A 25,356-nucleotide genomic window follows, 5' to 3' on the forward strand; every position below is an offset into this window, starting at 1 on the left:
CTCCGCAAGATCTTCCGATGGATCCCGATCGAAACCAGGAAGACGGTCACCCAGGCCCTCGTACCCAGCCGGCTGGACTACGGAAACACACTCTACGCCGGAACAACAGCCAAGCTACAGAAAAGACTACAACGCATCCAGAACGCCTCCGCCCGACTCATCCTGGACATCCCTCGACGCAGCCACATCTCCGGCCACCTGAGGAACCTGCACTGGCTCACCGTCAACAAGAGGATCACGTTCAGGCTCCTCACCCACGCACACAAATCTCTCCACAACCTGGGCCCCAAGTACCTCAACAACCGCCTGACCTTCCACGCGCCCACCCGCCAGCTACGGTCCGCCAGCCTCGCCCTCGCCGCCGTACCACGCATCCGAAGAGCCACCGCCGGAGGCAGATCCTTCTCCTACCTGGCTGCCAAGACATGGAACTCCCTCCCCATCCACCTTTGGCTGACCCAGGACCACCTCGCCTTCAGGAGACAACTCAAGACCTGGCTGTTCGAGCAGTAGCGGCCCTCCTCCCCCAAGCGCCTTGAGACCCTTCCGGGTGAGTAGCGCGCTATACAAGTGCTTTGATTGATTGATTGATTGATTGATTGACCTGCATGATAGTAACATACAATAGCTCTTGTCGACTTCCGAGTTAAAGAAATCCTCAGGTTAGAAGTGCAGTGTTAGGTGAAAGTTATTAAGTCCTTAGGCCCACCTGTTCCAAGTCCCGCTATCTCCCTCAATGGAAGGACTTAGGGAGACTTATCAATAATAGCCCTTCAATGATGACTTGAAAGTGGCCACAACCATTAAGTAAGACTGTGCAGGTTCAATGCTGAAACTGTCGGATCAATTACTGCTGGTAAAAGAAGGAAACGTTGATACTTTCTGGACTGCGAACCAAGTGGTGAGAATTCCTGTCCCTCAGTTCCCATGGTAATGGCAAGATTTCAACCTAAATGGCATAGAAACAGTCAAAACCAATTGAAGCATCCCTTACACAGAGTATCCTGCTGGGTCACTGGACATAGTAATGTTTATCCTTCCTTCACCTTTCTCGGTTTATCCCTCTTGTTGGTGTAGTACGCAAAATGAAAGTGCAGCAGGACTGGAAATCCAGAAGGACAAGTCACACCTACTCCCATATGAAGTGACAGAAAGTGGAAGGTCAGTTGACTTCCCATAATCAAGGGATTGTGCAAGTGTTCTGCGATCAGGAGAGCCGCAGGCACTTACAAACTCAACAAACTCAACGTACAGAATAAAGGTGCAACATTTGCAGACTCAAGCATGAGTTTGAGTGTGCAAGAGGCTCACAACTGCTTTACGAAGTAATTAAAAAAAACGTTATTTGAGGTAGCTATATCTAAGCTTGTGGACTGAGCACCAGTGCGCGTTTCTAGGGCGAATTTAAGAGTACTTCAAATGGCCAACATTTCACCAAGGTGTAAAATTACAAGAAGCACATATATCCTCAGGCACCCCACAATCCACAGTTTTTGCAATGCCTGAAAAACCCCCTGCGTAATATAGACACTTTTAGCAATTTAAATCTTAGTGTATAAGAGCTTAGAGTCTTCGTGCATCTTCTACTCAAGTATTTGAAAGTATTGGAGGCATTCTCATGAATAATCAACAGTCGTAAGTTGAGGTTTGTTTTGCCGGAATCTGTGTTACTGTATCTGTATCCCTATACCAACTCTCACAACGCTATATCATTCCAGGGTAGCAATGTAATAGTATACTTACTTCCTGAAAAATACAAGCATCAAAGGAATAATTCATGGAGGTTTGTGAACTCCTATCTGGCTTCTATTTGTAGTCAAATAATCTCTGATAATTTTCCAGGTCGACTGGCACTTGATTATGCCCAAAAAAGAATGCATAGTTACGACTTTCAATAGGTACATGTTGTGTAACTAATCCAACACTACCTCACACTATATCCCTACAACTCTTCTAGGTGAATGCATTCGATTCCCAAAATCACTACTTACAAAAACCACATATTACTTCCTCTTTCAAACCCATTCCCATCATCCTATTCTAACTATAAACTCTACTAACCATAGAAGAAATCAAGACCATAAACCTATGCACAAAGAAAACAAAAAGAAATGACTGATCTCCTCTAAACTTTCAAAGTAGCATGCTACTCACCGCAAAATGCTTCAATGCCTTATTAGTGGTAGCAAATGCAACTTACATTTACAATACTCTGCCTATCATGAAACCCATTTAAGTTTAATATCTGCATGAGCCTTTTTAACACCATCGCCGCGGGTCTAATTCCCTAGCGGCACGGGGGTAGGGTGGCTGTGCGCGGTGCTGATGACGAGCGTGGCTCGTCATGCAGCATGGTAGCCGTGTGCTGATGACGAGCTGAGCTTGTCATGGCCACGCCTACTCACTCGAACGCCCAGCACAGCGGGGTAATTATCCCCGCGTGGGGGTTTCGCGGAGGCCATGACGAGCTCAGCTCGTCACCAGCACACGGCCACTGTGCTGCATGACGAGCTGAGCTCGTCATCAGCATGCAAGGAGTTAAAAAACCCTCACACTCTTCCTAGGAAAAAAGTACTAATCATTCAATCAAGAAACATGTGCATATCCACACACTGCCAACATCTTTTCTTAGGTTGTAACTTTTTTCATTAAAAAAATTGTTAAATTAATTGTATATCAAATAAATACGTGAATTGTGCTATATTAGCATCCCAAAGCAGCATATGTAGATTTCACTGTGATTTTCTCCACTGGTTTTGGTGTTATTGAGAAAACCTTCAATTTTTAGATAAAGCTGCTGCAGAACAAAACCAGAAACAACCACTACCATTCTTCCTGATATACAAATGTGGCTTATCTCCATCTTGTTTACCCCAACTACAAATTCAGTCTTCTTATCAAAGATACTGCATCTCTCAGCGGGTAAAATATAAACAATGGCTATGTGTCTATTTCAAATTCAAATCTTGTATTTATGTATGCATATGGTATTTCTATAGTGTGAACCTAGCCAAAAGGCATGGAGCGCTGTACATGGCGAAAGGCAAGCATAAAGTCAACAAGTGATAGGAGAGGACGTTGGGCTGTAGATGGTTAGTGCATTGTGATGTGGTGTTCTTTAAAGAAGCAAGTCTTCAAATCTTTCCTAAACTGAAAAATTGTTGGAACGGTCCTGATGGATAAAGGGATGTTGTACTAGATCCTGGCTGCATAGATGGAAATGGCATTCTGTCTTGTTTTCTTTTGTTATTGTAACCTTTTTAGACTTTTTGGTCTGCAGTCCAATGGTTTCCTGTTTGCGGGTGTGCTGAGTACCAACAGCGATGGTGAGCTGGTCTGCAAGATAGGCTGAGGCGCCGGTCATAATTGCTTTGTAAAGGATAAAGCTAGTTTTGAAGATGGTGTGGGCTGGCAACAGGAGCCAATGGTGCTCCATCAAGATGCGAGTAATATGATCATATTTCTTTAGACCCTGGATGTGACATGTTGTGGTGTTTAGGATGCCTCTAAGGGGGGGGGGGCTACCGTGAAGTCTAGAAGGCCAATGAGTAGGGTATTACCACTTCCCAGGTGCAAGATAATGATACTTGAACAACAGGTTTGAATTTGTTTTCAGGTAGACCGGTTTCACTTTCTTTGGAAGAGAGAGATGTCACCAGATTATCTTTATTGTTTTGGCAATGTGTTACTTGAGGGTTAGGTTGGAGTTCAGTGTGAATCCAAGTGACTAGGCATTCAGTGAAATTGAGTTTTGAAGCTGTCAGTGTTCATGATATTAAGGCAGGTTTGTACTGCGTCTTGTTTGTTATTCTTGGCAAATAACAGGAAATCTCTCTTGGTTAGCTGATTTTCAGTTAGGTACTAGACATCCAGTTCTTGATGATGTTTAAGCAATGTTTGAGGATTCGGATGTCTGAAGCAGAGGAGACTTTCTAGTAGAGTTGTGTATTGCCATATTGGTAAATGTTGACACTGTTTTCTGGGAGTAGAGCACGGCTCTGTGTAAAGGTTGAAGATGCCAGGAGACAGTAATGCACCCTAGGGGAATCCACAGGTGATTAGGATTTTTTGAGACCTGGGTGTGCTGATGTGAATAACTTGGTGGTGGTTGTAAGAGTAGGAAGAGAATCAGTGATGGACATTGGCGGTGAATCACAATCGAGACACCAAGGTGCATATGTGGATGAGATGGTCAACTGAGTCAAAAGCAACTAGGAGGGCCAGCAATATCAGGAGGCAGGGGCTATCTTCATCTGATGAGGATATCCTATACAATGTGTCAGGTAGCAGTCTCCGACCTGCAGCAGGATCTGAAGACAAGCAGGTAGTCTTGCAGGAGATAGCTATCATTTTGTGAGGCAGACGTTCTTCAATTGCTGCCCCACAAAAAAAGAAATTGTCATCCATAAACCCCTTCCCACCATATGATTTAAATTCATTATGAAACCTTATTGATCATACATACAAAGGGTCAGTAATAAGTAAGGTATACACACACGCCTTTTGCATAGTTAGTGACATAAAGGTCTACACAAAGCTTATATTTTGACTCAGTAACTACGGCATGACGTGGAATTGGGAAAACCAAGAATCTTTTCAACTAGAGCAATGTCAGGAAATCTTCCAGTACATGTGCAGGATACCTACGCAGCTGGTGCTTTGACAGAAAAGCTGATGATAATCAGCAAACAGATCCATTCTGCTTTAGGTATTAAAGTCTTTTTTTCTCCCTAGAAAAATAGAATTGTTCTTCATCATTGTTGTGGTAATCCACTCTCATTTTTCTTTTAATTTGAAGTATAAGCCCTAATCGTAGCCATAAGATGTCCTTTGGATGAGTCTCTGCTGGTACTGATTGAGGTATTAGAAACTAAACAGTATTTAATAATATGGTCAATTACATTCAGATCCTGTAATTAGGCATATACTATAGTGCTTAACCTATGAGAGCATTAGCCAGTTTCTAACCAACAAAAACATAATTGAGCTTAAAAAGTGATTTGTGTAAAAGGGAGAATAATGTACACTAATTATCTATAACACTAACGTAGCAGGTGCCAAGAGGGGAAGAATTAACACAAGCGAACCTGGAGACTTACTGGCACTGCTGAAAGAGAAATTCCTGAGAAAACTAGCAAATTTGCCAGTGAACAGCTATATCTTTAATATTTTACTTAAAGTGAGTTTGTGATTCTGAAGATGGGGCAGAGATGTAGAGACAAAAGATACCAACAAAAAGAGATCATTTGACATGATATGAAGGAGAACAGCCAAAGACCTGATGTTAAGGTTTAGAGAGAGAAGACATTCTTGTATGAAGGGTATCCATAAGGCCATCAACCACTCACCAAACAAACGCACTCAAAAAAATTTGCAGATTTGCCAGTTTAAACTTTTTGACCATCTGAAAGAAAAATACCTACCACATACAGAGCAGCACCCTTACCACAAGAAATCCTCACAGGACAAAAAGATTAATATACAGTACTCAATTTAAGTCATCCCTCAACCCTATAAAGGCCTGTCTGATGAATACAATCTTGATAGAATGGCCCTTTAAGTTCACAGGTAGACCAAAATATAAACTGAATGTCCTGCCCTACCCCAACATGCAACCTGTACAACAACTAACACTAAGTCATGTGACATACAAATGACAAATGAAGTCATCAGGCGAAGGGTGACCAGTAGTAACATTTTTAAAACGCATGTAGCACATCTACAAAACATGCAATGTGCTAATATTTTTTAATTTGACATACTCAGTATAGGCAAGCAGATGGTAAAACCTGTAGAGAAAGATCAGTTAATACATTCCCCTGACATCATTCCGCTCTGCTTTGGTCTGATCCATATTTATATGTGTAGGTGCGGATGTATTGTAATGCCCTGTTAATGAACCAATGCCCTAGAGGGACTAGTTAAGATTCAGTCAAGGGCTCCACACTTTCCTATACGAGAATTTCATTAGAGATATGGAAAAAGCCGGTGGCAACAATCCACGTCAAAAATTTGCAGGAGTGCGCTAAAAAAAGAACCAATTCACTCTACAAACGTCAAGGGAGAAGCAAGCAGTGAAAATTCAAAAGCCACAATAGGGACCAGAGCGGTGCCACTTTCACTCTCCCACTTCTTATCCGTCACTTTGAGAATCAAACCAAGCAAAACACTTTGAGTTCAGCCGGGTCTATGCTCCTTGCTGTGGTATCAGAGAGTAGAGGAATTTGTTTGTTAAATATGCACTACTCCAGCTGATTTCACTGGACCCCCTCCAAAAGCATGTGGTTCACAACCTTTAGTGTCACCAGTAAAAATCACAGCGCTTGGCCACCCAGTCTCATATTTTAGTGACACTGATCAAATAAGTAGGACACTCATGGAAATGTTTTGGGTCCTACCTTTAGCACTGTGATATTCCAAGCAAACCCTTCGATGGCTTTGCTGAGCTTCCGTCCTTTCAAGCCTTCCCTTGCACCGAGCTGGTGAAGCTCTTCGTGAAGCTCCATCCCTAAGGAGAAAAGGAAGCCACAGTAGCACTGTTAGATGGCAACATAATTAAAATTGATGGTACACAGGGGTGGAGACTGCAATAAATGGAAATTGGGAGATTTTCTAACAGGCTAATAATGTTGGGGCAGCATTAGTTTACATCTGAAATGTGGCTGACTCCAACCATGCCTTTCTGGCCTTCTAGGGGCATCACCCCACTGGAACATCTTGCAAATGGGGCAAATTCCCCAGGCAAGGTCAGGCTAACCAGGGATGTGTTTATGGTTGAAACAAAAACATCATCTCCGAATAAGTCAAAAAATGGTAGGCACATAGAACATCATAATTTTCTCAACCAGGCTTCTTGTATATAGGATTCAAAGAGTACCTGCAGAGGAAACAAATTAGTGGTACTCTGTGACGTTCCTCGTCTGTATGTATTTGCATATGTATGTTACAAAGCCCAGCTGGGAGAAGTAGACTCCTGAATGTACGAAACAATTCAATGCTGGATGTAGGTAATAGATAAATTCTACAACAGCGGTACTTAACCTGGAGCCTGTGATGTCTACAAATAAAGAATGGCAGCATGGCACAATTTACTGCACCACCCAGTACAGTCACTCATGAGTCACACGTTTTCTGCTGCCCACCTCAAATGACCAGCTGCCACATGGCCATAACTGAAATACAAATAAAACAACAAAATGAGAGGCAATAAATGAAAAAGTCAAAATTTCAATGGTTTCAATTCACAGTTTCCAATGTGAACAGGAAATTCTTTATTCCAATTTACGTTTATATCATGCCGGAACAGCCAGCCAACGTGTTTCGACCTACAACAAGGGCTTCTTCAGGGCTGCAAATACATATAATAACATACATGTATATATATATATATTTAGCGTAAAAGTGACATTCAGAACATTATTATGGAGGAAGCCAAAGTATTCATTCATTTAGACATAAGTTTCTGTCCAGATGATGATATCATCAATATATCGGCCCTACGCATAAGTGTGTTTCACCCACCCCATGAAGAAGTTGGCATACAATGGCGCAACTTTAGAGTCCATCACAGTTCCTTGTTGCAGTTTATACCAGTTTTTTGTCGTAGAGAAAGTAGTTGTTATCAAGAATGGGTTTCCATTATCAATTTTTGAAGGACGACGGAATTGGAAATACTAAGAGGAATTGGAGAACTGTGGTAGAAATCTGGCGTGTTTTACCGTGATCAGCAATTATTTATATTACTTTATAGTGGTAAGCCCATGTATATATGGCTGTATGTCACTACTTGAGCTATACGGTGGAAGACTGCACCAGTTGGTGTCTCTTGATCTGCAGTCTTCTCTGGTTAATCACTGGTTGACACTTCTAGATTTAGGTTTCTTCTGCTTTTAGCTTCTTTCTGCATACTATTTTCTATCCACTATTAAAGAATGTTCTTCTCTACTTTGGGCAATTCCCTATGCCTGCAACTTTTTTTTGTTCTGTATACTGTATATGATCGTGGCACTGGACTCTATGAGACTAAGACTTTTGGATGTATTTTAAAAAAATTAATGGATTTTAATATACATCACTATAAGTTTGTTTCCTTTGTCAGTTGTGTTGTCCACTATTGTGTATATCTTGACTCTTTTTGTTGAATTCTGTTTTCTACACTGTTATGTTTTTGAACTGTGCATAATTCTCCATATATGTATATATCTTTGTAACATATTTGAGTCCAAAATTGGTATATACATGTATGTCCTCATATGTTTTTGTAGCCCTGAAAAAGCCCTTGTTGTAGGGTGAAACATGTAGGTTGGCTGTCCACGCATGTTATGGTGTAATTTGGAATAACGAATTTCATGTTCACATTGGAAACTGTGGATTGAAACCATTGAAATCTGGACTTTTTCATTTATGATCATATTGCTGTCCATCTTGTTGTTAAGCCTGTGATGTGTACTCAGGGGGTTCTCACATTGAAAAAGTATATTTTATAAAAAGTTAAAATTATAACTAATTTTTTTAAATGCTTTGAAATTGGGGACTAAAAATGAAGTTGGTATCCACAGCTTACATACAGAAAACAGTTTCTAGCGTTAACAACTGGCCGCATTGAAGCACGAGTATTCGCAGACAAAAATACTGCATGCATTAGAAGCAAAAAAGGCCAAGTGATATGCTCAAGTCTACAATATTGCTTTGTCTTTAAGAAATAAACTTGAACTTTGAAAAGCTGCAAACTGCGATTAAAATTTATATTTGTAAATATTTTTGGTTGTGAATTATATTCTGTATATGTGTGTGTGTTTTTTTGAGGTTCAAACATGGGTGTATCTTGAAGGGGGGAGTTTGGGATGTGACACCACCCCCAAATAATTAAATTCTTGGCTAGTCGAGTGTATGGTCCCTGATTTGTGTCTGCTATGTCTGTTTCTCTCCACATGCACCAAGATAAAACCCCAAACAGTAGAATTTGAAGCAAAACTGAAGATCAACAGAGATATACTTCTGGTGGCTGAATTTTAAAAAGTGAACCCTGATAACCTGGATTCAATACCAGATTTCCTGTGTGTCCAAACTGTGTGATCCTAGGCAAATATTTTATCTCACAGAACCTGTTTTTTCTTTATTATCACACACAAGAAAACTTTAAAATACTTGAGTCCAGGAAGTGCACCGTACAAGCATCCATACCATTTGATTTAATAGACTATAATGTTCTCCGTTTATAATAAGACTCTAGGCTACATTTAAGGTTTACGTGACTAATGACTTGCCTTTTAGTTGACTTATGGCATTGTCATTGGAGGGCAAGCCTTTAATGTTCCTAAGCATATGTTTAGAAACTATCACTTTTAATAAATGTATTTCAATGCAGTAATATATTCTGATGTACTACAGTGAAACGCTTCCGCAATTTGAAGTAAATAGATTTTGGAATTTTGGAGAATATCTCATATTTTTACATTATGTTTGTTGCATTATATGCATACCAAATGTTTTCATGGCTTGACTTGTGCACAGACTCTTAGAGCCATGCCAGACCCCTGGTTCAGCTTTGGCTTGGCAAGATCTACCAATTAGCTGGTGCACCACCTCTATTTGCAACTCATGTTTAGTACATGTGGCCCTCAGTCATGAGATAAAATGATTTGTAAAAGGCAAGGATTAGAAACATTCAACCTTGCCTACATGCACTGATACGTCAACTCTACCATCAAGGTTTCTCATAGCAGAGATGAAGAAGAGTGCGTGCAGTGAAAATACATTTAAAATAAGTGACCCCGCAGCAGGGTCTTGAGGCTGTTGTGGTTTATATGACCATTGTCATGAGTCATGAGTCCCAAGGGATAACTACTAGGATCAGTTGGAAAAGGAAGGGGCATAGCTTCAGGGGAGAGTTTGTGGTGTGACACTCCCCAAATGCATTCCTTGTTTGGTAGTTGGGTCTGGATTGAGTCAGCTACTATGAAGTGTGCCAACTTAACTTTTGTGATAGCTCTGCAAAGAATGCCCCCTCAAGCAAAACTCATTATTAGATGTGTATTTCTCAAGGGCAAGCCGTCAATATCAGCAGTTGCTGAATCAGCATAGAGTGTTGAGCTTTGCAAATGTTAGTCCCCAGGCCAATCAGCAGCAATTTTATCTAACTTTTATCCTGAACCCGCGATATGGATTTTAGTGCACTTTTTGGTAGACTTCCGGCATCATTGCAGTTAGTCTGATATTCTCATGCCATGTCCCTGTAATATTATGGCTAAACAAACTACAAACTACCTTGCACTTTGTTTTGTTTTATGAAAACAACATTTTTGCTCCCATTGCTAAGGGCACATCGCCCCTGTACTTATAGTGAAAGTTTTAGCCATTTGCATTTGCTGGATTCTACTGACATTTGTTCTGCCGTCTTAAGTTTTATTAGAGGAGTGCTTGTAATTAGAAAGCGGTATGGACAAATTAGTTTCTAGGAGGTGTAATTGAGGCATTTAGTATTCTCCCTTTTAAAGAACTTATAATTACACAATTATCTGAGCTATATTATTGATTGATATTTGAAGTTGTGAGAGCACTGTTAAGAACCTATGAGCAGGATTAGTTTTCTTGTGGGTTGTTGTTATCCTATTCTATTTATATGCTTGAGTCTGTTGTTTACATTGACTGATGAATTTCTAGACGTAAAATTTATTTATATTCATGTTTTTATAATAATAGTCTTTAAAATGTACATTCTTTTTTACCAATGAGTACTTGACTTTGTACATACATATGATTTGCTTGATAAATCGAATAAAGCTAATTTGACTTGAGTCTGCTATGTCTGTTTCAGTTTGTTTTGACATTCTCATTTCACTAAAAGCTTTTAACTTGTTCATTTTATGGAGCGGAAATTTAAAAGATATATAGTGACTGGTTTACCAAAAAAATTGTAAATTGGTACCCATATCTGTGATCCATTTAATGGATGCAAATTTACCACTTTTTAGAATACACAAAAATTGGCAGTAGTAGGCTTGTAAAGCTGTGTCAGTCTCAAGTTTCCAGACCTACTTCTGACAATCAAATACCCAAAAAGTCATGGGCTGAATGCTAGCAAAGACTCTAGCCAGTGGCAATCACTCAGGGTAGCATTCCAAACCACTGTTTTTCACACACTATGCCACTCCAAACAGAGGCCCACCTACTGCAAATCAGTACTGACCCAGGTCCTAATGGAAATAGTCCTCCCCAATATACTTGGGTATAAGGATTATGTCTGAGTTAGAAAATTTGTTGGCCAAAAACATCAAGCCAGTAATTAGAAAGGCAAGGCTGGATCTTGATAGATTGAACAATCTTCACCTGTCTCTTGTCGGACGGTGTAACATTGTGAAGATTATGTTTTTACTAAAGATTCTTTATTTGCTTAGGGCAATCCCACTGGAGTTTCAAAAATCTTGGTTTATCACTTTGGAAGGTTTGGTTAATCGATGTATTTGGGCACACGGGAAAACTAGGAGGGCGCTTTGGTTTATGTCTTTGCCACTGGAGAAAGGGGGTTGTTTCAGTTCCTGATTTTCGAAGTTATTACTGGGCAGCCGCCCTTCAATACATGGGCATATTGGTAGGTTCATGCTCCGGGGATATGGATGGTGAAACAGAGCTCCCTGATATCAATAGTTTGGTATTGGGGGAACATGCTGAGAATTGTTTCTGGAAATTCACAGAGCCCAGTTATTACAAGAGGACAAAATTCAAGACTTTGTTGTCTGCCTTCAATATCTGGTGGGCTCTAAAAAAGAGGATTGGTTTGGGAAGACTTAATCACTATACTTTGCTTTATAAAAACCCCACCCTTCTGGAAATTTTCCCTGACTACGTCATGGCAGTATGGGCAATGAAGGGAGACCGAATGGCCAGGGATCTCATTTGGAATGAAGGGGTTCACAAATTCAGTGATATTCAGTTGGAGTTAGAGTTGGAAAGGGGTAATTTTATTAAATACCTTCAGCTGCGCAGTTTTTTTGGTAAAAAGATTGGGGGGGCCAGCAGGTTTATTAGCAACAAAATTATAGATATCAAGCGAGGCAGCACTAAGGGCACTATTAAGCTAATATATGCAGAATTGATTGGCTTAAAACAAGACGGTCTAGTTAAGCAGGAGAACAAATGGGTGGAGCATGTGGGGGCTGCACCAGATGCACTTATAAAATCTTTAGAGTTAGCCCGGACGGTTTTGTGCTAAGCCGGCATTCAGGTGCAACATTTTAGAACTGTGTTTGCTTTATATTACACTCCGGCTAGACTAGCACAGTGGGGTGGGCTATCGGGGATCACCTGTCCACGGTGTGGGGTGATGGCAGCAGATCTCGTGCAGATGTTTGCATCCTGCCCACGTCTGCAGGATTTATTAGAATCTATTATGACATTTTTAGACGGGTCACTCAGGTTACAAATTACACTAACTTCTGATTTAGTGTTGCTGGGAGTAAGTAAGATGGAACAAAATGAGATGGCATCAATTCCTTTTTGTTGCTATGGCTATACTACGGTTTAATATTGCTTCTGCCTGGCTAGTCCCCCTTCCCCCCACCTTTCACCAATGGCTTGTGCGGCTACTCTCTATATATACACTGGAAAGAGTGATCGATGAACGAAAGAGGAAGAAATCGAAGGTGCTAGGACGGACCATTTGGGCACCACTAGCAAGATGGATGGAATAAAAATAACTGTTGGAATTGGGTGAATAAGCCAAACATGATGTTAGAGCTAACTGTATGAGCTCAGTTTAAATGTGTGTTCTCGTGAATCTAGATTAATGCTTTGTTTTATAACTAGTTCTTGTTGGTGCAAAATGTGTCTTCCTTATTCTGTTTTTTTATGCTCTCCTTACGTTTTTGTTCGATAGTATGTCTATGCATAATCTTGTTCGATTCCTTCTAAAATCTCGCATTATTGTAATTTGGTTGTGTTTACTGTGCTGATATCTGGGGAAAAAATTTCAAAATTCAAAAAGGAGATTTAAAAAAATTTTAAAAAAGGAAATAGTCCACCCCAAACCCTCCACTCTGCAGCCTAATTCTTTTTAGTTAGGGCATTTGAGATTCACACACCCCGAATCTCACTGACTAAGGTATGGCCCTGAGTTCCAATTGTAGACATTACATAGCTCAGGGTTCTTAGCTTCCAGTAGTGGAAGCAGTTGAAGGCCCAAGATTGCTTAGATCAGAGGGGAACGTAGGTGTGAAATCCAGAAGGAGAGGTTTGCTAATGATCATTAAGTTAGAAAAGGGAGAGGATAGCAAAGATTTGGTCTGGGGACTCTGAGGGAAACTATGGCATATATCATAGATTTTATTATTGATGAAGTTTGAGAGATCATTGCACAAGGTTTGGGAGGTGTTGCCCTGGAGGAAGTACAAACAGAGAGCAATAGGGAATTTACGATTTTAAAAAGTTCTCTTGCAAGGTTTTTAGTGCCTAAAATTTGATCAGCAGAAAAAATGGCTTTAGTAATGTAGAGTAACTGTTTGTACGTCCTAAGTGCAAATTGTAATGCCATTTTGTTTTTTATTAAGAAAGTAATCAATTCTCCAGACTTGTTCTAATTCTTGCAGATAGGTTTGGCCTCTCTAAGGAAGGTGCTGTACCAGGGAGTGAAGGGCAAGCCGAGTACTGCTATGAGAAGTAATAGGGAGTGCTATCCATTCTGTATTATAAGGGGACCCTCTGAGGCTGCACCCACTGACTGGATGGTTGGAGGCTATTTAATGCCTTGGAAGGCACGGATATGCTAGATGGGCATGAAATATGTATTGCACTTGCAGAAGCCGCTCCTACTTGATTTGCTTTCCTTGTATGGATACAAAATGACTGGCTAACTACCAATGTGTCTCACTGCATCTTAATTTAGCTTCTCCATTAGTTAACAATAGGTGCTGTCCCTAGGAAGGTAGACACCGACACCAGAAGTGTTGGCGTCTCCCCCCTTAAACGTTGCCCACCTCTGGCACTGAACCTAAGTGCTCCTTCTTCTAGAAGAAACACTCTTCTCAATCTGCAACTATTCTATAACCTCCGCCAGTGTGCCAACTACTTGGAAACACGCTCTCATAATTCCTTTGATAAAAAAAGACCTCTGCAAATGTGACTGTGCCTAGAAATTTTCAGTCCACTTTCCTGCTAACCCTTGCAATTAAGCTAAAAGAAAAATTCATTAACACACAGCTCCCTAAATGTCTTTAAGCTAACTCACTCCGGGATAACTCTCATTCCAAATTTCGCCCCTCATATAGCTCAAAAACTGTGTTTGTCTCTGCACTCTGTGACCTACAAAGGTTTACTGAGCAGGGCATATCTTCTACCCCAGTATTGACCTATCTGCTGCCTTCAACACCATCTCCCATACTTTGCTGTTAAAATGCCTCACAGAAAATCTCACTCCAGGCTCTGCTTAGTTCAAGCACTATCTCGCTAACAGATCCCAAGCAGTGTACCAAGCTCTTTTTAAATCTGAATTAAGGTCATTCATTCATTCAAGTAAACTTTATTAAGTTTCACAGAGGAGAACCATAAAAGTTACACACATACAATTACATAAAAACCGTAATTCAATCAAAGTACAAGTTCAAAATAAAATAACTCACACAGCCTCCCATGTATCTATAATCACAAAGTGCATTGCGCCATAAAAAGCATCACTCCTATGAGGATTTAACCTTATTATGTAGTCTGAGCCTCCACAACTTTAAAAAAAAAACAATGATGCATATGTTAACTATACATCCAAACAAGCCCTGGTTTTCACAATGGATTTTAAATATTCCACAATGAAGGATAAACAGTCCTATTTTAGCAACTGCAAGTACAAAAGGGCGGGCGAGCCTGAGTAAAATCCATCTTCTTTAAAATTGGAACCAAAAAGTGCCTTCGAGGAATTACATAAAACTTACATATAAACATAAAATGCAGCAAATCCTGTGGCGACTGACCGTCGCAGCCACAAGGTGCTAGCACATGACCTCCACTGCATCTTCTGGGCCTTGCTACCAGGAGGTGAAAAAGGCTCTGAATTAAGATCTATACCAGAGTTCCACAATGTTCAGCTGTGAGCCCAACACGTTTTAATATTTATGTTTAGCCATTGGCCTTAAAGACCATTAGTTACGCTGATGATACTCAGATTCTGCTTTCCTTGTATAACCACGATATGTTTAATTCCCAAAAACTGTATATCTGCAGTAGTTAGTAAATTAAGCACAGAAGCACAGAGAAAGGATGTTTCCGTTTGTTCTAGAGGCCTCACATTGGCAATGCACCAGCTCCAGCATCCTCTGTGAGGGATCTACGCTTTGTCCTGGACCATAAGCATAATGGACCATACGCGTACCCTCGCTGTGAATAATCATTTCTCAATTTGCTTCTTCCTATTTAAACTGCTGGAAAAGTTTCTTTCCTTCCCCCTGCTTCCACTTGCAGAGAGTTATCCAAGCAAGAGTCTTAAGTCACTTTAACTATTGCAGCACCTATTTCTTAGCTCTCCAGCCTACATAGTCCATCAGCGACAAGTCGCCCAAAATTCCATTACACGCCTGACTTCGAAACTTCCTCACTGATCCTCTTCATCTGCAATGCTTGCTAGGCTACACTGGCTTTCACTTGACAAGAGAATTGTTTTTAAATCAATGTGCCCTACTTTCTGGGCCTCCAAGCATCTACAGAATAACATTTCGCACAATCATCCTTCATGTCTGCACTGCTCTTCTGAAGTATGCCTCTTTGTCATTCTCAGGATCTGCCACATTTGTGCCAGTGGCTAAGCTTCACTGTCCTAAAAGAAAGAACCTGGAACTCTCTTCTTTTACAATTGCATTTCATTGACTAAATTCTGCATTTTTCCAATACCTTGAAAATCTGGCTTTTTCCAAATAACTTTGCTCCATTTTCCAGCCTAACTCTGTAGCGTCAGAACACCATAGTGGGAAATGTCACGCTAAACAAATAGCTTTTCCATTACATTACATTGCAGCAGTGAGGGTCCACCGGAGTCAAAAGATTATGAACCACTGTACTAGTTTGTTGGGTCTGTTTTCTACCTGTACATAATATTTAATTTGTATTATCAAGTCTATTAGTATTTCTGAAGTCATCGTAAAGATGCTACTCTACCTACAATTCAGGTTGGTGATAGCTTTGAATTGTCCCAACTACTAACCACAAAAAGATTCAATAATACAATTGTAAAACCCTAATCATAGGAGACCAAGCACTGTAACATAGTTGCCATGATTGATATGTTGAGCCCAACACGTGATGACAAGACTGCCAAACTCAAAATGCATGCAGCACTGCTGTGGGGCACCTGTGTGACATCCCTTTCTGTCCACAAGGAGATTTCCATCATGAACTTACTGTCTACCCAGTGCTTAATTTGACCCTGTGGTTTTTGGTTCTAAGCACTAGCCCTTCTTAATCATCAACACCAGCACTTTTCATGAGCACCAGTTAAGGAAACATCCATTTTTTGTAGGCACAGGGAGATTTAGTGGTTTGCCCAGAATCACAGGATGTTGTGCCGACACAGTGATTCGAACCTTGTTCCCGGGCCCAGAAGTCGGCAGCTCAAGCCACTAAGCCACCTCCTCTCTCCACTTTCATGGTTAGTAGTTGGTTCTGTTTTAGGCAGTGCTAACAGGAGACATGGGCTTGTACAAGCTGTCTCCTGATGGCAGCCGCTTATGTTATTTTTACAAATTAACCACTGTGTCTAGCTCTACAGTCCCCTACAGGAGTGGCCCACCGAGATGATTTTTGCCCATTTTGCTCTAGTTGACTGCATGACGATGAAGGCCCATGCGTAAGGAAAGATTAAGGAAAACACATGTATGTTCAGGACACTGGGATAGTTAGACAGAATTGCATTGGGCTGCTGCTTACCCGCTTTCTGGCACTGCATAATCTTCTCGTGGATGGTGTCAGCCATTTCAATCAGGACCCTGCTCTCTTGAATCATCTGCAAAGAGGGCAAAAAGAGAAGCAGCTGCTTTCAGAAAAAGGGTGTTGTCAACATTTATTCTGGCTGCCACATGGCAGAAAGTAATGCAGATGAGCTGTCAGGAAGGGAAATGGCGCACAGATGAAGCCAATTGTCTAGTGTTAAATTAAAATGAGCGCACAGTTGAGCGTTTTTCGAGACTTGGGTTTTTTTGTCCTGCCAGCAGAGGGGAGGAATGGCTAAAGAAATAGAAAATCAGCATTAAACATAACCCCTGCCTTTCCACGTCATAATTATCCCGATAGTGCTCTTCGCTTCGGTGCCGAGTGGTCGCTCCCCTGTGGCATCGCTGTGGTATCGTTGTGCAGCGCTTTTGAAACTGATTGCAAGCTATTACCTTTGATTGCCGCTTTGCTTATTTGTATTTGCACTGTTAAACCGCCAGCGCTACCTTATTGCCGTTTGTGTTATCATTGTGCAGCGCATTCTCACGGAAACTGCTTTTAATCTTTTAACTGCTATTTGCCTCTGACTGCCGCTTTGCTTATTAGCATCTCACAATAGCTAGCGCCTAACCCTTGCTGTAGTCGCGTTCTCCCCCAGGCGCTCTCGCCGTGCTGACCCCTCCGCCTCCATTTTGTTGTTATTGACCTCCTACGTTGCCCGACCCGCCTCCCAGCTGAGCCGCCCTCCCACAAACTACAAACAGCGCTCCCACACCTGGAAGCGCTGTGACTCACTCTTCGCTTCGGTGCCGAGTGGTCGCTCCCCTGTGGCATCGCTGTGGTATCGTTGTGCAGCGCTTTTGAAACTGATTGCAAGCTATTACCTTTGATTGCCGCTTTGCTTATTTGTATTTGCACTGTTAAACCGCCAGCGCTACCTTATTGCCGTTTGTGTTATCATTGTGCAGCGCATTCTCACGGAAACTGCTTTTAATCTTTTAACTGCTATTTGCCTCTGACTGCCGCTTTGCTTATTAGCATATCACAATAGCTAGCGCCTAACCCTTGCTGTAGTCGCGTTCTCCCCCAGGCGCTCTCGCCGTGCTGACCCCTCCGCCTCCATTTTGTTGTTATTGACCTCCTACGTTGCCCGACCCACCTCCCAGCTGAGCCGCCCTCGCCCCTCCCCCTCCACTATCCATATATGACAGGAGTTCCCGCGTGCAGCATTCACGCGCAGCGACCGCGCCCAATCTGCGCCGAAGGTGCGCCAAAGGTAAGCCCCTCTACGCCCGTCCGCGCCTGGACCGCGCCCAGTGCCAGACCCCCTGGCCCCCGTCCCTCCCAGCCCCCCCGCATTACCTACGATGCCGCCTCCCTCCTAGCCCTTAACCCCGGTCGCACCCCCAACTGCGTCCAAGCCGCCCCTGGACAAACCCATGGACCTTTCTCCTGCTTCTCCTGCAAATTCAGCGGCACCGACAACATCTCCGCTACGACCACACCACAGATTCCCGACCCCAACCACCTACAATGCATCCTTCTCAACACCCGATCAGTCCACAGGCACGCCATTGACCTATGGAATCTACTAGACACCATTTCTCCGGACATCGCCTTCCTTACGGAAACATGGATGAATGCTTCCTCCGCACCAGACATCACCATTGCCATCCCTGAAGACTATAAGATCACTCGCAAAGACCGTACCAGCCACACAGGAGGGGGAATCGCTATCGTCCATAAGAAATCAATCCGCATCTCAACCAGCTCTGACGCCAACCTCGCTAACTCCGAACACCTTCACTTCCAGATCCACATCGACCCCAAAACCACACTCAGAGGCACCCTCCTCTACAGACCACCAGGACCCCGCGCAAAATTCAGTGAAGACATCACGGACTTCATCACCCCACACGCGCTCCCCTCCAAAGACTACATCCTTCTGGGAGACCTCAACTTTCACCTTGAAAAGATCAACGACCGCAACACCGCCACCCTCGTGGACAACCTCGCCAACCTCGGACTTAAACAACTAGTCACTTCCCCCATCCACATCGCAGGTCACACACTCAACCCCATCTTCACATCCAGCAACCATGTCTCCTTCAGCCACACCACGGACCTCCTCTGGACTGACCACAGCTGCGTTCACTTCACCTACAACAAACCAAAACCCAGCATCCACCTCCAACCTACCCTGCAAAGAAACTGGAACAAAATCACCACGGACCAAATCTCCGCATCACTCCTTCGAAACTCCCCAGCCCTCTCTTCTAACGCTAACGAAGCCGCCGCCAACCTCACCCTATGGTTATCCAACACCGCTGACACTGTAGCACCACTGAAAAAACGTCAAAACAAACCTGGCAGCAAGAAGGCCTCATGGTTCAACGATGATCTCAAGAAGTCCAAGAAACTCTGCCACTCCCTTGAAAAGGCCTGGAAAAAAGACCCAACCACTAGTACCAAGGACGCCTTCAAAAACGCCACCCGCACTCACCACCAACTAATCCGAAAAGCCAAGAAAACAGCATTCAAGGATCGACTTGACAACAACGCCCACAACAGCAAGGAACTTTTCAACATCGTCAAGGAATTTTCCAATCCCTCGGCCAACTCCAACGACATCACCCCCTCTCAAACCCTCTGCGACTCCCTAGCCTCATTTTTCCACAACAAGATTGCAGACATCCACAACAGCTTTGACAACCAACCCGGAAACCAACCCACCCTACCATTTGCTGATCATCTTCCCCCCGTGAACACCCTTAACGACTGGAACCCAATCTCCACTGAAGACACCATCCGCCTGATGAATTCCATCCACTCAGGATCCCCCACAGACCCATGTCCTCACCACATATTCAACAAAGCAGACTCCGTCATAGCACCGCACCTCCGAGACGTCATCAACTGCTCCTTCAACTCCGCCACCTTCCCGGAAGACTGGAAACACGCTGAACTCACCGCCCTTCTGAAAAAACCCACAGCGGACCCCACCGAACTCAAAAATTACCGCCCCATCTTGCTTCTTCCATTCCCGGCCAAAGTCATCGAGAAAGCTGTCAACAACCAGCTCGCCGCCTTCCTCGAAGCCAACAAATCCCTCGACTCCTCACAGTCCGGCTTCCGAGCAAAACACAGCACTGAGACCGCCCTCATCGCAGCAACAGACGACATTCGAACTCTACTGGACAATGGAGACACAGTCGCCCTCATCCTCCTTGACCTCTCTGCAGCATTCGACACAGTCTGCCACAGCACCCTTTTACAACGCCTCAATAACATCGGAATCCAAGGAAAAGCACTTGAATGGATCACCTCGTTCCTCACCGGAAGAACCCAGAGAGTCCGCCTTCCACCATTCAAGTCCGAGGCCTCTGAAGTCATCTGCGGCGTACCACAAGGATCCTCACTCAGTCCCACCCTCTTCAACGTATACATGAGCCCCCTCGCGGCCATCACACGCCAACACAACCTCAACATCATCTCTTACGCGGATGACACTCAACTGATCCTTTCTCTCACCAATGACCCCAGCACCGCCAAAACTAACCTACACGAAGGAATGAAAGAAGTTGCCGAATGGATGAAACAAAGCCGTCTGAAACTGAACTCAGACAAAACAGAAGTCCTCATCTTAGGTACATCCCCCTCTGCATGGGACGACTCCTGGTGGCCGGAAGCCCTCGGAAAAGCACCCATCCCGACAGACCACGCACGGAACCTAGGCGTCATCCTGGATTCTTCACTCTCAATGTACAGACAAGTCAGCGCCGTATCCTCTTCCTGCTTCAACATTCTTCGCATGCTCAGAAAAACATTTCGCTGGATCCCCTCCGAAACAAGGAAAACAGTCACCCACGCTCTGGTCACGAGCCGACTGGACTACGGAAACACCCTCTACGCAGGTACTACCGCAAAACTCCAGAAGAAACTCCAATGAATCCAAAACGCCTCAGCCAGGCTCATATTAGACATCCCACGCAACGAACACATCTCTGGTCACCTTAAAGACCTCCACTGGCTACCCGTCAATAAGAGGATCACTTTCCGACTGCTTACCCACGCACACAAATCACTCTACGACATCGGACCAGAATGCCTCAATTCACGACTGTCCTTCTACACCCCCTCCCGCCAACTACGTTCTTCCAGCCAAGCCCTCGCCACTGTACCTCGCATCAACAAGACCACCATGGGAGGCAGATCCTTTTCATACCTGGCTGCTAAAACATGGAACTCACTCCCCGCTTACCTTCGCCTTACCCAGAACCACCTAGCATTCAGAAAGCAACTTAAAACGTGGATATTTGACAAGTAATCTTCCTCCCCTTCCTAAGCGCCTTGAAACCCTCTGGGTATGTAGTGCGCTATATAAATTCTATGACTTGACTTGACTTGACTAAGTTGTAGAGCCTAAATTCCTACCTCAAATAGGATTGACTGGTGTAGATGTGTAGCTTGCGGGCCACTGTCAAATCAACATTTCGGCTGTTCATCCTTCTGAAGTTGATAAAATGTGTGCCACTGAGTTGGACATGTGATTGGCTTGTATGACTGATAAGAGACAATTCAGTTTTCCATGCAGCAGGTTTTGATTTTAATGAGCTAATAAATGAGCTGATATAATGGATGCTTTTTGTTTCCTTTCTGATAATAAAATAGTGTATTTAGCACATATGGTTTCATATTCTGCCACTTTCAAGAGTTCTTAAACAACATCGATAAAAACAAAAGGCCCTATCTATCAAGGGGGTTTCGTTGCTTTTGTGTCACGCATCATGGTGCGTGCATGCACAATGCAACCCCCATATGCAATTTATCAAACCACAATAAATCAGAAGTAATGCAGTCCAGCGCAAAGCGCAGAGCTGCATTACTTTGTCCTGGGAAGGCATTGCATGGGTGTTCTCACACAACTCTCATGGATTTTGACGCATTCCAATATTTACCGTTGCTGGTAGATCTGGGTATGTGCAAAAATGGGGGAACATCCTTTACAATGCAACTTTTACCACGCAGTGCCTTTACGACACAACTTTTACAATGCAAACCATTACAACGCATTGGGCTGGGGGGCCCTCTAGGATAGGGAATAGGTTTAATGTACTATCCAACACCTTCCCTACTATCCACGGGGACTGGAGTTGGAATAGTAAATTAAACTATTCACTATCCAGCGCCCCAAAGCAATATGCGTTGTAAAGGCATGCGTTGTAAAAACCGCGTTGTAAAGGCATGCGTGGTAAAAGCATGCGTTGTAACATCATACATCCGCCAAAATGATACGCCTCCTCGTTACTTCCGCTTACTTACATTTTGCAGCCCACATAAATAGAGGAATATGCCTCAGGGGATTGTTTTTCTACAGGAAGGTGCCCCTCCTGTGTAGCGTCCTCCCCAGACCGGGAGCATGTTACAGACCACGCCGCACACAGAGCTCTGGTTTGCAAGTCTTTATTCTTCAGCATGCATCTCTTAACTGAATGGCTGCATCACAAAGTATATTAACCACACCCAGTCACACCCATAAGATTTCATAACACTTTTGTAAAACATCTGCTAAGGGCCACTAGAAACCTCGTACAAATCTCCCCCTTTGCTAAACAAATATATACATATGTGATCAAGGCCGTTGTAGGCCGAAATGCGCCATGGCGGTCGTGGTGGTTTGAAGGCTTTCAATAAAGACACTGACTGAGCACTGAAGTTGGGTTCGCTCTCCATTCTTTCCCGTCGAAGGGAAGCGTATGGATGCAGTGGTGAAAGCGATATATATATATATATATATATATATATATATATATATATATATATATATATATATATACACAATATAACTCTTAGATGAGTAGCCGAGGTGCTCGCACTAGCCTTCCAGCTCTAGTTGTATGAGATCTGTATCTCTGGAGATGAGTCGAATGCTTGATTGGTGCATTCAGGTGGACTTGCCTCACTCCTGAGATTTGGACCTGATGAACATTGAGTCAAAGGCTTAAAGTGAGACAAGTCTCTGGTTATGGATTTTCCAAGTCATTGGGCTGTTATTATATGTCCCTTGCTCACCACAACAAACAGAGCATCAGTATTGCATGTCCAGTTTTGCTTAACAAGACATCAGGCTCTAATCCCGAAGACCATGTATCGAGCACATCAGCGCTTATCGGTGTAGGCCTTCATTTTGCCTTTCCGAGAGGTGTGAGTGACACTGACAAAAATCTCCTTAGGGTCTATTGACCGACTGGTGGTCCATTGCGGTATCTTTGTTTCAAGAGCACTCCTGAATAGCTAGGTGGTAGGGATTTTTCCTGTTGTGGAATGAGGAGTGGAATGGTAGGCACGGAGGGCTGGGATTAAAGCTGACTTGAGGTCTATGTCTTCTAGTGCAGCACTCTGAACACTAGTGGATCAGAACAAAGAAGCAGCAATGGCCACAAATAGAAAGCACTTTGGAATCCACAAGACCACAGATCTCAGGTCACAGAGCAAGATCAGGATCTCTTAATGATATAAATGATTCTTGTATTTATAGCATTTAGCCATGACCTAAGTTTGTTGATACCCCGACAGAGTAAGAAATCAGAGATCAGTACATTTTTCAGCAGAGTCTTCATAAGGAAGCACATGCCTCTTCCTGCCTACGCTCTGCCAGAATTGATCACTAACCGTTTATTAATGCCAGGGTGAACCCCACCACAAGAATAATGGAGCACTTTAATAACACCAGTAATAAAAGAAGCTTTAACAACAAAGGGCCCAATAGTGTATAAGCAAGTTCATATCAGCATGACCAACAGGGTCAAAAAGAGAATGAAGCAAGGGTTATTGTTAGACGTCATATTTGGAGAGGGAGAACTTCTGTGCCTTATAGAAGTTAGAAAGAGCCAAACTTTTCTAATGTGTTTCAAGCAAGAGTTCCTAGGTCTGTAAACAAAGCAAGAGAATGTCAGATTTAGAATGTTCTCCTTTTTAGTGGGATGGATGTTCACCACAAGCCCTGCTCTACTGAAAGTGAGATGAGACCCACCCATGTTGAGTTTGCTAAAGGAGGACCTGAGTGTAATGCATCCAGTCCTGAGAGCTGTTTCTATGGGGGGTCAGTGAAGATCCAGAACCACTGAAATGATATGGTCTGATTCTTTTTTGTTCCTGCTACCTTTCGTGGTGCTGAATGTATAAATGTATACAGAGCAACCAATGGCATAGGAAGTCTCACAATTATTTTCTCCATCAGTGGGCAATAGGAAAACTGATAGCACACTCATGTTTAAGTCCTTGGTTGGAATCAGTGGTTTCACCTTGCTGAGGAAGTATAGTTGGATAATGAGCAGATTTCCAAATTTTTAGTTTTAAAAATGTTAATTGTACGATGGATATCTAGAAAGAATTCCAGGGAAAATTGATGAATAGAGGGTCAAAGGAGTCAGGCCAATTGCGGACAAGGGCACTGACTCCAGAAGTAGAAATTTGTTCTGTGTGGGGTTACCATTTTAGGTACAAAATCCGAGCTACTCAACAAAAAAGATTGTCTGCTGTTGTTCTTTTACTATTTTGACAATTTTATCATTATTTGATGTATAAAATCTATACATGTCCTTACCTCTGTTATAAGCATGTGGCAGACTGGTTTGTCTCTGCCGACCAACCAGGGCCTGGAGCAAGTGAAATGCACTAAAATGTCAAGCGCATAACACCAGGTGCCCATAAAGTCAGTAGCTGATTCCCTTTCTTTTTTTAATGGGTAGCCCTGTCACAAAAGCTCCTGCAGGGAAGACGAGCTTTTCAGCTTCAATATCACAGTGCTCACTCACCGACGACTGGGAGATAACGAGAACGCTGATTTCAGGAGCGTTGTCCAACTTTAAAATAAATCAGAAGGATTATGTGGGGTCTGATCCAATTTGAAATGCTATTTTTCACAAAGGCGCTCAAATGCCAGAGGAAAAATAAAACAACGAGCACTTTCTCACTCCAATCTATATTCAAATGATTGCAGATGCCCTTGGCTTTAATGTACGACCACTTCCTCTTCCCTTTATTTTTACCCCTTCGACCAAGCTATGAACAATGCTGGACCTTAAGACATCACAGGGCTTTACTTATCCATGCCAATGTCATGTAAACATCACAGAACCATCTAGGCAATTTATATTTTGTACTCCACAGAGTGAATGAATTGCCTCTAGGTGCTAAAATGAAATAAACGCAAAGTCTGACCACCAGGGATTTGGTGATTTGACTTGCAGGTTGTGCACAGATTTATGCAACAAGAACGAGCAAAATAAGTTGTGACTGAACTTCCGGCCTTACTCCAAACTTGGAACCAAGAAGCACACCCATAACTCTAGGGCTTGGCAGGTGTGCACCACGCTATATAAATTACTCTGTGACCAGTGCATACTCAATTGACTAGATTATAATCATTATTTTACATGTGAATAACCT

General features: G+C 42.9%; 1 protein-coding gene across 1 annotated transcript in view; it reads right to left on the bottom strand.

Annotated features, from left to right (window-relative positions):
• PLCL1 (phospholipase C like 1 (inactive)) overlaps window positions 1–25,356 on the bottom strand; it is a 1,110,208-nt gene that overhangs the window by 126,615 nt on the left and 958,237 nt on the right. The window contains exons 4-5 of the mRNA XM_086955482.1: window positions 16,903–16,978; window positions 6,399–6,508 (exon numbers count right to left, since the gene is read on the bottom strand). Of these exons, the coding sequence (XP_086811608.1) occupies window positions 6,399–6,508; window positions 16,903–16,978 (186 nt within the window). The remainder of the gene's footprint in view (window positions 1–6,398; window positions 6,509–16,902; window positions 16,979–25,356) is intronic.

This window comes from Lissotriton vulgaris, chromosome 2_1 (genome assembly GCF_964263255.1).
Source record: "Lissotriton vulgaris chromosome 2_1, aLisVul1.2, whole genome shotgun sequence".
Classification (NCBI taxonomy): Eukaryota; Metazoa; Chordata; class Amphibia; order Caudata; family Salamandridae; genus Lissotriton; species Lissotriton vulgaris.